The 18717-nt window shown below is 40.9% G+C and overlaps 1 protein-coding gene across 4 annotated transcripts in view; it reads left to right on the forward strand.

Moving 5' to 3' along the window:
• Nucleotides 1-328: 328 nt before the first annotated feature.
• The window catches only part of kmt2a (lysine (K)-specific methyltransferase 2A), a 90783-nt gene continuing 72394 nt past the window's right edge, over nucleotides 329-18717 (forward strand). For 3 of the 4 annotated variants that reach the window (XM_062060079.1, XM_062060080.1, XM_062060081.1), the window contains exon 1: nucleotides 330-653. In XM_062060079.1, coding sequence (XP_061916063.1) covers nucleotides 408-653 — 246 coding nt within the window. In that variant the 5' untranslated portion in view covers nucleotides 330-407. Of the gene's footprint in view, nucleotides 654-18717 lie in introns of all 4 variants that reach the window. The other variant, XM_062060082.1, reaches the window with a different exon arrangement.

The following is an 18717-nucleotide window of genomic DNA, read 5'->3' on the forward strand; positions in this document are numbered from 1 at the left end:
GTAGTTAGAGAAAGTGTTTTCTGAGGTGGTACTTGGTGAAAAAAAGTTCGAGAACCACTGTTATATTAGCTCAAACGCGTCTATACATTGCAGTCCGAGCGAGTAGAGGCCATTATTGGCTCTAACGGTCTTCTTTATTCTTCTTTTGTGATTCAAGTGCTCCGCGGCTTTCCCGCGCAAAGCCCCTGAATCTGATTAGCCGTCAGCCACCGCGAGCTTCAATAGACCCGCTGAGGAAATGCATTGTCCGGGTCGCCTCGCCCCGCCCCGCAACCTGCATAACGACGCGTCGGCCAGTGAGAGCGGAGGCCGTGGCGGAGCTTGTTTATGTGGAGTGCTGGCTCAGGGTTCCGCCCACCGACGTATCTGTGATCGCAGGGCACACACACACAGGCACACAGTGTAAAATGGCGCACAGCTGTCGGTGGCGGTTCCCCGCTCGGCCCGGAGGGAGCAGCAACTCCGGCACCGGGAGGAGAGCGGGCCGGATAAGGGTCACCGCCTCTCTGCGGAGCATCCCGGGAACCCACCCGTACACCGCCGGACTCGGACCCGGGTTTGACGCTGCACTACAGGTCTCGTCGGTCATCGGGAGCAACCTGCAGACATTTCGGGATGTTTTGGGGGAAGCGAGTGATTCGAGCAGCGCGGAGGTAAGCACCGGGGGACGGGAGGAGAGGACCGCCTGCTTGTGAGCTGAGGTCCTTCCTTTGGGGGGGTATAACCGGGGGATGTTTTGCAGATGAGGAGCTAACGGTCCATGTGGGCAAAACTTGTTGTCAGATAATAACTTTCAAGCACTTTTATGAGATAAAAACTGAAGTCCCGTAGTAAGATGTGCCTTCCTAACTGGAAACAAAGTTAGTTTATAACCCTGCTCGTTGTGCAGTAACAGGAGAGGAGGCTACATCTTTCGGCTAGCACGCTAATCAAAACACACCAAACCACTCATCACTTTTTATGCAAATCTCAAACATGTATCCACATTATCATTGACATGTACGCATGTGTGCTATTTGCATATAATTAACATACACAAGAAGCGCTTTACTAGTTAGCTACTTGACATTAGCAAGACTTGTATAATAACAAACACGTAAAAGTTGTCCGGCTGGTGCGCCTTGTTAGTCTCCTTTGCGGCAGCTGGAAGAAGAAAGACACGTCGTCGCAGTTTAGCTGTGATAAATAATATATTAATATTGATATTCTGTGACCGTTAAAGATGTTCGGAGGTGTTTGAAAACAAGACATGTCAACTCGAAAGGGAGTCGAGGGTACCCTCTTGAGGCTAAGTTAGCTTCCCTCCACGACCGTTATCTTATTTATGTTTTGACTCTTAATCTGCAGGTAAAATGTGAGTTAGTGAATTGTGTTAGTTTAAAAATGCTGCTTTTTTCTTCTTCCTTGAGGCGTCTTATATTCCTTGCCAAAGCTAACATAGCCTAGCTGGTTAGCCACACATGCTAGCGCCTCCATTTATTTGAGGTGTTAAAAAGTTCCCTCGCCCCCCCAAAAAATGGCCCCGCTGTTTTATCTCTGTTTAGTTTGTGGTTTAAGAGCGTTGCACGCTACAACGGAACATGAGTGAGTTTCATAGAGAAGGGGTTGTGCTTGTTACTAGGCTGGCTAAGTTAGCATACTACGCCACGCTAGCCGTCAAGCTAGTTCCGAGGCGTTGGGAAATTAGTTTATTCTCTTCGCAGCTACACGATGTGCGGTTTCTAATGCTTCATGTTGACGTCTATTACGGCGCCCCGGAGAGCATACGTGCGGCTCTTGGGGGTCAGTGCGTATGTAAGGCCGGCTACAACAACAGCGAGCCCCCCGCTTGACGGGCCGTGTGATTGTGGGGGTGTGTTCGCCTTAGCGAACTACCATCTTCCTTTTCCACCAGCAGCAGCGTGCGTCCATTGCAGTGGGAGTACACTTGTTTACCAGCTATTACACAGCATCCTCTCTCCTCTTGCATCGCAGGGATGCTTTTTTGTTTAATAACACGCGATTTCATGTCATTATGCGTGGTCCACTTGCTTTTAAGGCAAGAGGTTGCCACCATTTTTGAGTCTCTGAGGTCCCACACTGGTGTATTGGAAGTAGAAATGTCCGATAATGGCTTTTTTGCCGATATCGTCCAACTCTTAATTACCGATTCCGATATCAACTGATACCGATATATACATATGTATATCCGGGGTGGACCGCTCGCCTGTGCATCGGTTGGGGACATCTCTGCGCTGCAGACCCGTCTCTGCTCGGGATGGTTTCCTGCTGGCCCCACTATGGACTGGACTCTCACTATTATGTTAGCTCCACTATGGACTGGACTCTCACTAATATGTTAGATCCACTATGGACTGGACTTTCACAATATTATGTCAGACCCACTCGACATCCATTACTTTCGGTCTCCCCTAGAGGGGGGGGGTTACCCACATATGCGGTCCTCTCCAAGGTTTTTCATAGTCATTCACATCGACGTCCCACTGGAGTGAGTTTTTCCTTGCCCTTATGTGGGCTTTGTACCGTGGATGTCGTGGCTTGTGCAGCCCTTTGAGACACTTGTGATTAAGGGCTATGTAAATAAACATTGATTTATATACAGTCGTGGAATTAACACATTATTATGCCTAATTTTGTTGTGATGCCCCCGCTGGATGCTTTAAACAATGTAACAAGGTTTTCCCAAAATAAATCAACTCAAGTTATGGAAAAAAATGCCAACATGGCACTGCCATATTTATTATTGAAGTCACAAAGTGCTTTTTTTTTTAACATGCCTCAATACAGCAGCTTGGAATTTGGGACATGCTCTCCCTGAGAAAGCATGATTGATTGAAGCTTTTATTAGTAGATTGCACAGTACATATTTCGTACAATTGACCACTAAATAATAACACCCGAATAAGTTTTTCAACTTTTTTAAGTCGGGGTCCACTTAAATTGATTCATGATACTATACATATACTATATATACAGGTATACTATCATCATAATACAGTCATCACACAAGATAATCATCACAGTATATACATTGAATTATTTACATTATTTACAATCCGAGGTGTGGGATGTGGAGGAGGGGGTTAGGTTTGGTTGATATCAACACTTCAGTCATCAACAAGTGCATCATCAGAGAAATAGACATTGAAACAATGTAGGACTGACTTGGTAGGATATGTACAGCAAGTAGTGGACATAGAGAGAGATATCAGAAAGCATGAGAATAAGTATCTACATTTGATTATTTACATTTGATTATTTACAATCCGGGGAGGTGGGATGTGGAAGGGGGAGGGTGTTAGTTAAGGGTTGAAGTTGCCTAGAGGTGTTCTTTTAGTGCGATTTTGAAGGAGGATAGAGATGCCCTTTCTTTTACACCTGTTGGGGTGCATTCCATATTGATGTGGCATGAGGAGGTTGAGGTTGGGGGCGGGTTTGGGGGGCGCAGTGGGGGGTGTATATTGTAGCGTCCCGGAAGAGTTAGTGCTGCAAGGGGTTCTGGGTATTTGTTCTATTGTGTTTATGTTGTGTTACGGTGCGGGTGTTCTCCCGAAATGTGTTTGTCATTCTTGTTTGGGTGGGTTCACAGTGTGGGGCATATTTGTAACAGTGTTAAAGTTGTTTATACGGGCACCCTCAGTGTGACCTGTATGGCTGTTGACCAAGTATGAATGGCATTCACTTGTCTGCAAAGGCAGTGCCTTTAAGGTTTATTGGTGCTCTGTACTTCTCCCTACGTCCGTGTACCACTCCGTACAGCGGTGTTTTAAAAAGTCATACATTTTACTTTTTGAAACCGATACAGATAATTTCCGATATTACATTATAAAGCATTTATCTCTAATTGGAAGTGAGTTTGCCAACATCTAGCCTTGGTGCTGGAATTTAGACAGTTAGGAAATTTTTTCAGGACGGTTGCAACAGAGGTGCATGCTCAGCAACGTCAAAATGTTTTAAACCAGTGATGCCCAAAGTGGGGCCCGTGCGCCAAATTTGGCCTGTCCTGTCATTTTGTACATGTACTATCAAATGTAATACATATTTATACTGTCCTCTTTCAAGCTGTACAGTCATTATGGTATGTCCACAATGCTACACTGCAAACAAAAGTTAGTAGATTTCACTGTAAAAACATGGCAGCTCAGTTGCCAGAAATGTACCGTAAAATCATCAGTGGTAACTTTTTTTTCATTTAAAGTAATGCGCTGTAAAAACAGGGAACATAGATTTTACAGTAAAAACAAGTAGCAGCTCAGTCACCAGAATTTCTGGATAAAATAACAGTGGCTTTGTTTTTCAATTTATAGTAATGCACTTTAAAAACTTGCAGCTCAGTCACCAGAATTTTATCGGAAAAAGAACATCCATCCATCGATCTTCTTCCGCTTATCCGAGGTCGGGTCGCGGGGGCAGCAGCTTAAGCAGGGAAGCCCAGACTTCCCTCTCCCCAGCCACTTCGTCCAGCTCCTCCCGGGGGATCCCGAGGCGTTCCCAGGCCAGCCGGGAGACATAGTCTTCCCAACGTGTCCTGGGTCTTCCCCGTGGCCTCCTACCGGTCGGACATGCCCTAAACACCTCCCTAGGGAGGCGTTCGGGTGGCATCCTGACCAGATGCCCGAACCACCTCATCTGGCTCCTCTCGATGTGGAGGAGCAGCGGCTTTACTTTGAGCTCCCCCCGGATGGCAGAGCTTCTCACCCTATCTCTAAGGGAGAGCCCCGCCACCCGGCGGAGGAAACTAATTTCGGCCGCTTGTACCCGTGATCTTGTCCTTTCGGTCATAACCCAAAGCTCATGACCATAGGTGAGGATGGGAACGTAGATCGACGGGTAAATTGAGAGCTTTGCCTTCCGGCTCAACTCCTTCTTCACCACAACGGATCGATACAGCGTCCGCATTACTGAAGACGCTGCACCGATCCGCCTGTCGATCTCACGATCCACTCTTCCCTCACTCGTGAACAAGACTCCGAGGTACTTGACTCCTCCACTTGAGGCAGGGTCTCCTCCGCAACCCGGAGATGGCACTCCACCCTTTTCCGGGCGAGAACCATGGATTCGGACTTGGAGGTGCTGATTCTCATCCCAGTCGCTTCACACTCAGCTGCGAACCGATCCAGCGAGAGCTGAAGATCCTGGCCAGATGAAGCCATCAGGACCACATCATCTGCAAAAAGCAGAGACCTAATCCTGCAGCCACCAAACCAGATCCCCTCAACGCCTTGACTGCGCCTAGAAATTCTGTCCATAAAAGTTATGAACAGAATCGGTGACAAAGGGCAGCCTTGGCGGAGTCCAACCCTCACTGGAAACGTGTCCGACTTACTGCCGGCAATGCGGACCAAACTCTGGCACTGATCATACAGGGAGCGGACCGCCACAATCAGACAGTCCGATACCCCATACTCTCTGAGCACTCCCCACAGGACTTCCCGAGGGACACGGTCGAATGCCTTCTCCAAGTCCACAAAACACATGTAGACTGGTTGGGCAAACTCCCATGCACCCTCAAGGACCCTGCCGAGAGTATAGAGCTGGGCCACAGTTCCACGACCAGGACGAAAACCACACTGTTCCTCCTGAATCCGAGGTTCGACTATCCGGCGTAGCCTCCTCTCCAGCACACCTGAATAGACCTTACCGGGAAGGCTGAGAAGTGTGATCCCACGATAGTTAGAACACACCCTCCGGTTCCCCTTCTTAAAGAGAGGAACCACCACCCCGGTCTGCCAATCCAGAGGTACCGCCCCTGATGTCCACGCGATGCTGCAGAGTCTTGTCAACCAAGACAGCCCCACAGCATCCAGAGCCTTAAGGAATTTAGCACCCTCCATATGTCTAATATTTCTGGGTAAAGTTTGAAAGCTATCGGATGAAATGTCTAGGAGGACCTGGTTAGAGAACAAACCCTGGAAATGGCAAAAATTTGCTGAAAATTACCTTTGAATGTTTTGAGGTTAAAATGTATACATGAATTTGTTGAAAGGACTAGTTGGTACAATCCCTGGGGACTCTGCATGGCAGGGGCGTCCTCCTCCCTGAGCCAGGCTTGCACCTGACCGCATACCTAATGATGCAGAGTAGTATCTCAACTGAGTTAGGCACACAACTAACAACTTATATTATATATGGCGGTATGAGGCTAAATCCTCACTCGTACTGTTGCATGATAAAAATCTCTTTTTGGTCTATGGACGAGTGGCACATTCACTTTGGCTCTTCGAGGCAAAATGTTTGGGCACCCTGTCCTAAACACAGAAATAATCCCTAAACAGAAAACACGCAAAATGCTGCAAATGCACAAAAAATACACTAATTGCATGAGAGAAACTCTGCAAGTTTGCAGAACCAAACAGTAGTTGGTCTAGAAGAAACTTGATTTTTCAAATGTTTTTGATAAACACCACAAATCTGCTGCTCTGCAATACTGTAAAATATTACGTTTAATATTAGGTTTTGCTTGCAGCATTTAGCTCTTGCATGTGTTTAATGCTGTTTGTGTGGTTTTGACTGTGGGGTGTTTCGGCCATCGCATTAAAGGGGAACAGACTGTTTCGTGTGTCTAGTACAGCTGCTCAATTCCGAAATGAATAGGAAAGCCAAATAATCATATTAGGTAGAAAACATAGCATGCTTGCTCGTTCCACCATACATTTATACATGTAATAAACACATGTCAAAACAAAACAAAAGCTGATGATTGATAACCAGTGCATCTCGCTGGCCAGGGCAGTGGAGCCAACTATCTCTGGCCAGGGAGGAAGTGTCAACCGTCATGCTAACTGTGCGGCATGAGTCATTGTGTGAAATGGAAGTTTTTTTTTTTTTTGGTGATGCAGCAAGTTAAACAAAATTGACGAGGTTTAGAAATTGGATTCCACTTTAGTGTGACCCGAAATAGCGATTATTTTTGTTGTTGTGCGTGTGTAACCCTAGTCTGTGTCGCTTGTAACTTTGTCCAACTATCATGTCATATATCACACGGAAAAACTAACAGTACCAAATGGGACAGGAGGACACTAACATTTGCAACACAAGCATTAAGTAGGAAGGGGATTCATGTGGCCCCGTTCGTCATGGTTTACCTCACACATGAAACGTGACAAATTGGGGGAATGCACTATCCAATTTAGCTGCCAGACGGCAGTAGAGTGTTTAATATATTAAAATGTGTTTTGTTGCGAATCTAACTTTGACCACAGTGTCAGTTGCTATGTAGAGTGGTGCTTGCCATAATTTTCAGCAGACTGCATTGCAAATTGAACCCCCCCGCCCCCCTTCCTCTCAATGTGAAATCCACACAGGAATGGGACCATATGAATCTCTTCCTACTGTAGCAATGTCAGCTACAGTGCTAACACACATGCTAAGTTAGCTGAAGAAAATCTAATTATTATACTTAGTTTAATATCTGACGGATAGTCTGCAGAACGCCAAGCTTTATTTCAAGATGCGAAGCAAAGCCGGAATATTTTTCTATTTCCACAAATGTGTGCAGAGTGGGTTCATACCCTATGTCACAAAAATCAACGTAAAATTACAAAGTGGAACAAGAGCACAGCTATGTGAGTTACGCTGTTGACAAACATGTTAGGTTAGCCCAGGTGTGTCAAACTTGTTTTTATTGCAGGCCACATCGAGAGGTGGGGAAATAATCGATTTTTAGATTAATCGCAATTCGGACATGGACAAATAAAAACCTAAGTGTATTAGGGCTGCAACAACTAATCGATTAAATCGATTATAAAATAGTTGGCGATTATTTAGTCATCGATTCGTTGGATCTATGCTATGCGCATGCGCAGAGGCTATTTTTTTTATATATTTTTATTTTTTTATAAACCTTTATTTATAAACTGCAACATTTACAAACAGCTGAGAAACAATAATCAAAATAAGTATGGTGCCAGTATGCAGTTTTTTCAATAAAATACTGGAAAGGATAGAATGTAGATTGTCTCTTTATCCGATTATGAATCGATGTAATAATCGACAGATTAATCGATTTTCAAATTAGTTGTTCGTTGCAGCCCTAGATTATAAAAATCAATAGTAAATGTCAATAATCTATTTATTTATTGTAAATAAAGTAATGCAGACAGTTCTAAAATTTGGCTGACTGCAGTGAACCTCCTCACCGGGAGATCTGACCAGCTCCTTTATTATAGGGCACTTACGATCCAGTTTTGCAAACATTTCCTTTAATTTAATATGTGTAATGGGAATTTCTTATAAAAAATGCACGGTTTTTAAAAGTTGCAAGTGATAAAAGCTTATTTAGTGAAACGAAAACAAATGTAAAACTGCATCAATATACATAAATTAAAGATGCATCAATACTCGATTTTTAATCGAATTATAGCTCCTCAATCGTAATCGTAATTGAATCGTGAGGGGGCCAAAGATTCCCACCTCTAGCCACATCACAGAGGGGAGCTTGTAACAGTGAATATATATGAATATAAATGTAAAATAGCCTCATTACACAATTTGCAGAAGAAACTCTTGTTGATTACTATAATTTGTTTTAAAATTAGATTGATGGATAACTTACTTTGTTGCAAGATCAGATAATATTAAAGTGAACAGCATAAGCAATTGATGCAGTACATTTTTATGTCAAAATTGAAAGAATAATACATGCATTTATTCAGAAAGTGCTTTGCTATTTCCAGCCTTTTTTTGCAGGCTTCATAAATGACGTGGTGGGCCACATACAACAATGTGGCATATCACATAAAATGACGTGGCGGGCCACATACTGTAAAACAATGTGGCATATCACATCAAATGATGTAGCGGGCCACTTAAATAAATGCTGCATATCACATAAAAAAGATGAGACAGGCAGTTAAAACAAACAATTATGCGGTGGAAACATTATATATATATATTACTGCAGGGCCACATAAAATGATGTGTCAGGCCAGAGTTGGCCCCCAGGCCTGAAGTTTGACACCTGTGGGTTAGCCTTTTTGCTGAAATAAAGTAAATGAAAAGACTTACGGTTCCAATATCTGACCGATAGTTGGCTGTACTTCAAGACGTGTAGCAAAGCCTAATGTTATTTTTCTTTTTCCTAAACTCATCTAGCTTGGAGCGAGTTAGCAGAGGTATATTGTCCAAAATAATTGTTTTTCCTTCATGATGTCATGAAAACCCGCAACCGTTCAAGTGCCTCTTAGTGGTTATTGTGTTTTTTTTTGCATTGAAATAATGTCCTATTTGGTCAGATGTATAAAAAAAAAAAAATATCTAGGCTGCCAAAAAAAGCTTTAGTTTGTCGTCAGGACTGCTGAGAGTCAACATTTTTCCATCACAAACAAAGCAAATAGTAGCCTATTGAGGTCGTCGGCAATGTTTTGTGTTTGCTTTCAACTGGAGTGCTTTAACGCTGTAAGGTTCAAGTGTGATATTCATGACTTTCCCTCAGAATGCAGGATTAACGCAAAAAAATTGAAATTTCCACTATTTTCCCACGTGTTCTGGTGGGATGCACAGTAATGATGCAGAGACGCAGCCATTGCATCCTCATACAGGCCTATTGAAGATGAGGGCGCAGCTCAGCGCATTCATTAATAACCTACCATAAATAAAAGCTTTGTCATCGGTAGATTTAGAAGACATTTTTTTCCCCACTCTTTTTTTTTGCGGCAGCATCAGTCACTAAGGTGTGTGGACACAGCTTGTGGTTTCACGGAGGATCAGTGTAATGCTTCTGTGGCCAGACCGGGGCAGGATTGTTCAGGCTCACCGCAGCCCGCTGAGTTTACTCGAGCGCCAGCCGGACCCCGGGCCAACCCCTCCCTCTCAGACAGAAAGACCCAAATCCAAGGCAGGCATTGACATAGAACTCCCCGTCTGAGAATCAGAGCAACTTTTCTTGTGACAGCTGCCACTTTGGAATGGATTACTAAGCCTATTGCCGTGGCTCAAAGGGGTGCTTGTCGGCTGTTGCTGTCCAAATGAAGGCATTTGTTAGCTTTTGTGTGCGTGGAGGGAATTCATTCTCTTCATCCTTCCAAGATTCAGTTGCTTCTTTTTTTTCTTTCTTCCTGGGGTGCCAAGCTGTCCTATTGATTTTGTTTTTGTAAACGTGTGACACACCCACCATCCTCGCTCCTCAGTCTTACTGTGCAGGTAATCGCCCTTCAAGCCTTCATGATAAAATAAGTTCATTGTAGCTGCTTCTCTTTGCATCAGTTACCTTAAAGCAGTGTTGTCCAACTCCCCACCCAAAAAATGCATCTAAAATCTCTGATATAAGCGCTCCGACACAAGCAGTCCTACAGCGCAGTGTAGAGGTGGGAATTTTAGGGCACTTTGCGATTTGATTCTGATTTCGATTCAGAATCGATTCTCGATTCAGCACAATTCTTGTAATATGTTATTTGGTATATAAATTATAATGAAACCTCTTCAAAACAGGTTACAAGTTACAAAAGCTCTTGTTAGCTACTGATTTATATGCGCAATGCTGGTCTAAAAACGTCCTTGAAATTATTTTTAAAATGTTATTTACAAAAATCAGAGAATGTTAATAAATCTAATAAAATAAAGCAACTCTAACCAAATTTCAGCTTTACAATATTTATGATAGAAAATTACAAAAGCAATTGGGAAGTCATACAAATACAATTAAATACAATACTTAAAAAAAGAAAAAACAAACATAAAAGCAACAGTATCAATGATAACAGTAATATTAATATAAATAATAGTTACTTTTGAGTTACTTTAATATACTTAAAAAATAAATTGACTCTCAAAAATTATTAATCTATTTAGAATTGTAATAAACAAAAATCGTGAATCGATTTTTTGAGCACCCCTAAATGTGTATAGACATTGCAGTCTAAAACAGATCATTTGTCAATATGAACTAGTACCAAATAATTACAATTACATTTTACTTACAGATACAAAGTCTCCAAGGCACTAGCATATTAGAAAGTATCCAGTAACAAACATGGCCACAACTTATTCAACTTTTTGAGTTATTGTGGCCACTAGATGTTTCCAAGAAACCAATTACCACTCCACTTTAACTTAAAAAAGCACAAGTCCTTCCAGGCAGTTAATAATTATTGTACCTTGCAAACACCCAAGTAGGGGTAAAAATAAATGCGGTAAATACATTTCTTGAAAAATGTGTTTTATTGCCAATCAAAAAACGGAAATCACTTTTGACTGACATTGTATTCGTTTTTAGTCCCCCGACTGAGCCTATAGTCCATACACAGTGTGGAGCCGCTCCCCTCAGCTAATAATCACCGCCGTTACGGCAAATAACCTGCATTTCTTTGTATCATTATCATTGGAGGACGAGGCTGAACATATTACATACAGAGGAGGATAATAAACAACTAATTTAGATATTGTTTTGATATTGTTAAACTGTCAATAGCACTCTCCGTCAATAATTATTTTTAAGAGTGTGCCAAAAATGGCAAACTTCAGTTTTCTGTTTTTATCATTAGTTGTATTAGCTATTTTTTTACCTTTCCACTTAGCTTTGCATGTTCTAATCTTACTTAATTGACAGAACAGTTGACAAGTGTTTCATTATGGTGGAAAGTTTGACCCTGGAACTGATTATTTGCGTTTACATTATTTAATATGGGAGACATTGGCTTCCCAATGTAAAGAAATCGGATGTTGACGTGCACAAACTGCATGCATCCCCCTGGTTTGTGAGAGACGTGTTGTGTTTGGAGTGCAAGGGGCTTGAGTCCAGCAGGTGTTTGTGGCCTGTTTAAATGGAAGGACCCCCGCCCCCCTGCCCACTCCTACCCTTTCACCCGCTTACCCATCCCAGAGACAGCGCGCGGATTGGAGCAGGAAGCTTTGTGTCTGCTTTTATTCTAGCACTCACAAAGTGTGGGCGGCTGTAAGAGCGCAGGCAGAGATATCAAAGGATGTGGGGCGACCCCCCCCGTACCCCTTTTGCTCCCCACAGGACAACGCCGGGAGGAGAATTAGTCACAGACCCTCCCATCCATGGCTTTATTCAGCTACAGCAGGCGGGCAGAGGCGCTTTAGGAGGAGTCTGAAGAAGAGAGAGGCTGCAATTGTGTCTTTTTTTTTTACTCCATGTGTGTACGTGTGTGTGTGTATACATATGTGTGTGGAGAAGTAGCCATGTGTTCATTTCCTAGAGCAAGACATCATGCACATGTGTCCCATCAGCCTCCTGTCTTTGTCCACTAACTGAGGTGTTGTCCCCCCCCTGCAAATTGTTTTGCTACTGTGTTGCTGTTGAGCAAATGTCAAAGCAGTTGCATTTAGTGTTGGGACACTTCAAAAAAGTAACAAAAGCCCACCTTTTGCTCGGGGGGGTAGGGACGTGAGGGTGCACAAAGCATTTGTGTGTGGTTGCGTGCATGCGCGTAATCCACTCTGGTGTAAGTTAACACTCTAAAAGGGGGATGTGTCAGTTGGAGGGGGTGGGCGGCACACAGGAGTATGAGCTCATCACCAAGTTTCATTCCAGGAAGGGATGAGGCACTCATGGATGAGGTGCGAGCTGGAAATGTCAAAGGGAAGACATTCCCGGAATGTGGCAAACTAATAGGGCTGTGAATATTTGGGTGTCCCACGATTAGGTTCAATATCGATTCTTGGGGTCACGATTCGATTCAAAATCGTTTTTTTTTTTTCAATTCAACACGATTCTCGATTCAAAAACGATTTTTCCCGATTCAAAGCAATTCTCTATTCATTCAATACATAGGATTTCAGCAGGATTTACCCCAGTCTTTCATGTCATGCAAGCAGAGTAGTAGATTTTTGTAAAAAGCTTTTATAATTGTAAAGGACAATGATTTATCAACTGATTGCAATAATGTAAATTTGTTTTAACTATTTAATGAACCAAAAATATGACTTATTTTATCTTTTTGAAAATATTGGACATAGTGTGTTGTCAAGCTTATGAGATGCGATGCAAGTGTAAGCCACTGTGACACTATTGTTCTTTTTAAAACATTTTTATAAATGTCTAATGATGATGTCAATGAGGGATTTTTAATTACTGCTATGTTGAAATTGTAACTAATATTGATACTGTTGTTGATAATGTTCATTTTTGTTTCACTACTTTTGGTTTGTTCTGTGTCGTGTTTGTGTCTCCTCTCAATTGCTCTGTTTATTGCAGTTCTGAGTGTTGCTGAGTCGGGTTTGGTTTTGGAATTGGATTGCATTGTTATGGTATTGCTGTGTATTGTTTTGTTGGATTGATTAATTAAAAAAAACAAAACGTATTTTTTAAAAAATATAAAAATAAATAAAAAATTGATTTAAAAAAAAATGAGAATCGATTCTGAATCGCACAACATGAGAATCGCGATTCAAATTCTAATCGATTTTCCCCCACACCCCTACAAACTAAAGCGTCAGCTGCTTCAAATTCCACTTGTAATTTTTGTATTATTGTTATTACTAGGGATGTTCAGATCAGCATTATTTTATGCTGCTGTTTCTGATACGATCATGCATGAGTAGTATAGCTGGGCGATAAAACGATACCAATACATATCGCGATAGACACGTAATCAATATCAATAGAAAATGCGCTCTATAAGCTGTTTGATACATGCCGTATATTTTTTTCTTCGTCGGAAGAAACAAGAAGTTGCAAAGCAAGGTTGGTTGCACGAACAATGGCACAGGCTAATTGAGCAGGAAGTGATAACTGATCATTTGGAGCGACCAATGTTCCCTCTACGCACTGCTCAAGCGTCCTCTGCGCACGGCAAATCTATGCCACGCACAAAATCAAATTAAAAAAAATAAGCGCATAACAATTTTCGACACGACATGGACACGACAGAGAAAACAGTTTTCGTCATCATTGTTCAAATATTGTAACGTTTGTCGAGGCGCTTTGAGGACATGAATTCCATCGATCACTTTACTGAGCAAAACTCTCTATTGTCGGCCATAAACACATCACCAAAACATTAGTAAAAAAAAATGATATCCAGCAAAACTGGTCATTTTCTGCAGTACAAACCAGACCAAAAGCAACTTTGTTATATCAAGAGCAGCCGCTCGCTCTTTCTCACTTGCGCCAACACATGCACATATGGCACTTAGCCAGTGATGCGTTTACAGCCACACAAAAAGTCGGACAACTCCAACACCACAAATAAAGTGTAATTCCAGGTCGTTACACTATGATTTACCAATCAAATGTGTGCTTATTGTAGTGTCATTTATTAGGAATCTTAATTTATAAATATTAATCATGAAATGCTGTTAGTATATTACATAAATACTAATAAAAATATATTTTTTACAAACAGGAAGTTGCAGGAATGTACACATGATCCCCTGCTTACATTTCACTGTGCAACATGTGAATGTTTTAATGAGAACTAAATGCAATGTCTGAAAGGGGTACAAATTATTTCCAAAGCAGGACCTCCACCCAGACAAACAATACAAGTACACAGTTCATGAAAAACAATATTTCTTGTTATTGTCATTGTAAGTGGGCCGAAACACTTCTATTAGAAAATAACCTCATGGAAATGACTGCTGTCATTCGATTATAATAATAAGAGAATGTTGTCTATCTGTGTTGGCCCTGCGATGAGGTGGGGACTTGTCCAGGGTGAACCCCGCCTTCTGCCCGAATGCAGCTGAGATAGGCTCCAGCACCCCCCGCGACCCCAAAAGGGACAAGCGGTAGAAAATGGATGGATGGATGAAAATGTAACTTGTTATTTAGGTGTGCTACTGGTGTAGCCACAGTGTGCACGTCTGATGTTGCTCACGTGGGCTCCACTGAATGCTCAGGGAGTTTTTGCGTTTGCTCACACACATGAAAAATTAGAGGGAACATTGGGAGTGACCAATCAGGTAAGATTTGGCTGCGCCATCTTGTTGTCTTGGTTAAATCTTTGCATGGACTGAGAAAATAAACTAAAAACGAGTGCTGCAGAGAGCAAAGATGTTCGGGGATTAAACAGGAAAAGTCACCTCGACATTATGACAGTTTTTTGGCGATTTTGTAAAACGGACCGTAGTCTGACCGAGGCGCTTGTAACCAATAATACCACACCACCGCAGCCAACACTAAACCTGAAGAAAATAGTTTTTCTCAGGTTTCTCTAGGTTTACATTTTCACACTTAGTACTATTTGTTACACGTTATTAATAATTTCTTACTTGTTACTTATTTTTGCATTTTAATTTAAACGACTCTATGTGGAGTGTGAATTTGTCCCTGTAAGTGCGTGAGTTTTCTCTTGTCACTCCAGTTTCATCCCACATTCCAAAAATATGTATGTTAGGTTCATTGGAGACTGTAAATTGTCCATAGATTTAAATGTTAGTGTGAATGATTGACTATGTATGTATTCTGCATACGGCCATGCTAATTTGAGTTCGCTTGTCTATGAGCTAGTCCATTGTACGTTAGCATTAAGCTAACGGCGTTAGAGTTTACCCTTCATCCTGCATAATTATATGGCTTTTTTCTGTTTATTCCAAATTATATTATTCATCTAATGCGATTCCTACTTGTATGAGCACTTCATTTGTGTGTATAATTTACTTTATTTAGTGTGGTTAGTTTTAAAGTGACTTCATTGTGAAGAATATCAACAAAGTGATTGCCGTTTTTTGATTGGCAATAAAATACTTAAATCTGCAAACTGAATTTTTCAAGAAATTGTCTGATACTGATCGGTCACCTGCTTTTATTTTTTCCCCTACTTGGGTTTTTGCGATCGACCGAGAGTTTTCCATAGTTGTGTTGACATTTCCTTTCCTTTTTGCCTTGATAGCTGAGGGTATTATAATCATAGGAGTAGGTTATATTTAAAAAAAATAATGTTTTTTTAATATTTTTGATACAATTCTTTATATTTAACATGTTTTTCTCCTTGTCCTTATTTTTGGTAGGTCATAAAAATATAAATAATTATAGATATCGACCGATATAAAACACGCATATCGTGATTTCAGCAATATTCGCCAGCCCTAACTAATACTGATCACATGTATTAACTGTACATTTTTCTATTTATTTATGTTGAGTGCTATTGACAGTTTAACAATATGAACACACCATTTTAACTAGTTTCCTTATTCTCTTATAGTACATACAATTATTTGAGCAAAACAAAGTCAATAGTACCGTATTTTTCGGACTATAAATCGCTCCGGAGTATACGTTGCACCGGCCGAAAATGCACAATAAAGAAGGAAAAAAACATATATACGTTGCACTCGAGTATAAGTCGCATTTTTGGGGGAAATTTATTTGATAAAATCCAACACCAAGAATAGACATTTGAAAGGCAGTTCAAAATAAATAAAGAATAGTGAACAACAGGCTGAATAAGTGTACGTTATATGACGCATAAATAACCAACTGAGAATGTGCCTGGTATGTTAACGTAACATATTATGGTAAGAGACATTCAAATAACTATAACATACAGAACATGCTATAAGTTTACCAAACAATCTGTCACTCCTGATCGCTAAATCCGATGAAATCTTCTTCCTCGTTGTCGCTCCTGGTATGTCCTTTCTTTCTGCTGCTCGATTGCCGTCCTCTGCTGCATATTTCACTACGTCCAGCTTGTAATCTGCAGTATATGATTTCCTTTTCGGTGCCATTTTTGTTCAGTCCTTCTCAGTTTTTACAAGTTACCGCCAATGTTGATGTGATCCATTGTAATAGCTACGGCAGTAGCACATAGCATATAGCAGTTAGCATCCCATGACCCACAATGCACTTCTGCCATGACCCTCCCCCGCCGAATTCTTATTCGTTGACGTGTGAGTGACGATTGCTGACGTGTGTGTGACGATTGCTGCCATTTGCTTCGTCTCTTACGTGAATGAGATAAATAATATTATTTGATATTTTATGGTAATGTGTCAATAATTTCACACATAAGTCGCTCCGGAGTATATGTCGCACCCACGGCCAAACTATGAAAAAAACTGCGACTTATAATCCGAAAAATACGGTACACAATAATCAAACAAAAACAAAGGCTGCTATCCACTACTCATTTAAATCCTTTTTGCCTTCAAAATCCTCCTGTGTCCAGGGAATTATTATTATAAACAATAACAAAAGCAGCAAAAAATATTTTGAGAAAATAAAAATATCGATCTGATCATTTTAATATCGATTATATACATACTAACCTTGATGTCAACACAACCAATTTATGGATCGATCCGCACTCCTCTTAAGTGTAGTGTACTTCTGGCTGCGACGATGCTAACACCCAATGGTTGTTTTATTATCCTCTCTCTTGACTCGGTATTTGTTAATTTTTGGTTAATAATTGATTACTTTCTGCTGCAACAATGTTCCATTTATATTTAAAGTATAATAATTATTTCATAAAAATGTATTTCCTTTGTTGTTTCTATCTAGTTTAGTGACTAGCTTAGCTGTTAGCATGCCTGCTCCTGCTTGCGCTCGGTGTGTAACATGTTTAGCCTCGTCTTCCAGTGATAATGACATTCAAAATAAGTTTAAAGTTGTTTTATTTTTTTTATTTTTTACATGAAAACACCTTTTCTAACATGATAACAAAATTAAGTGATATTTTGTATGAATGGATATGCCGTATATAGGCTATTATTTACTTGAAAAACAGCTCAAATATCCTAAAAACGTTTGTCATTGTTTTATTTAGAAAAAAAAAAGCATTTAAATTGCGTGTCAGCAGCTGGTCGTGCACCTAAACGAGTTGACACCCGGCAAATTTAAGGAGAGAGAGTTGAAGATAAATGTATTTTAAGCTAATTAATGCATTTCTTGTTCAAGTCAGTGTAAACTACCCTAAATCTTTTGCCATTACTACCGACAATAACGTCTAACTTTACGCCGTGTGCGTCTTTAAACTTCCATTTGGATGTCTTTTTGTCACTCCAGTTTCATCCCACATTCCAAAAATATGTATGTTCGGTTCATTAGAGCAGTGTTTTTCAAACTTTTTTGAGCCAAGGCACATTTTTTGCGTTGAAAAAACGCGAAGGCACACCACCAGCAGAAATCATTAAAAAAACAAAACTCAATTGACAGTAAAAAGTTGTTGTTGTTATCATGAATTGATTAACGTGGACCCCGACTTAAACAAGTTGAAAAACTTATTCGGGTGTTACCATTTAGAGGTCAATTGTACGGAATATGTACTGTACTGTGCAATCTACTAATAAAAGTTTCAATCAATCAAAATGTCGCAATTGTTGGGTATGACTTTAAACCATAACCAAGCATGCATCACTACAGCTCTTGTCTCAAAGTAGGTCTACTGTCACATCACGCCCTGACTTATTTTGAGTTTATTGCTGTTTTCTTGTGTGTACTGTTTTAGTTCTTGTCTTGCGCTCCTATTTTGGTGGCTTTTTCTCTTTTTTTTGGTATTTTCCTGTAGCAGTTTTCATGTCTTCCTTTGAGCGATATTTCCCGCATCTACATTGTTTTAGCAATCAAGAATATTTCAGTTGTATTTTGTGGGGACATTGTTGATTGTCATGTCATGTTCGGATGTACATTGTCTTTGCTCCACAGTAAGTCTTTGCTGTCGTCCAGCATTCTGTTTTTGTTTACTTGGTAAGCCAGTTCAGTTTTAGTCTCGTTCTGCATAGCCTTCCCTAAGCTTCAATGCCTTTTCTTGGGGGCACTCACCTTTTGTTGATTTTTGGTTTAAGCATTAGACACCTTTTTACCTGCAC

Source organism: Entelurus aequoreus, linkage group LG10, assembly GCF_033978785.1.
Source record: "Entelurus aequoreus isolate RoL-2023_Sb linkage group LG10, RoL_Eaeq_v1.1, whole genome shotgun sequence".
In the NCBI taxonomy this organism is placed as follows: domain Eukaryota; kingdom Metazoa; phylum Chordata; class Actinopteri; order Syngnathiformes; family Syngnathidae; genus Entelurus; species Entelurus aequoreus.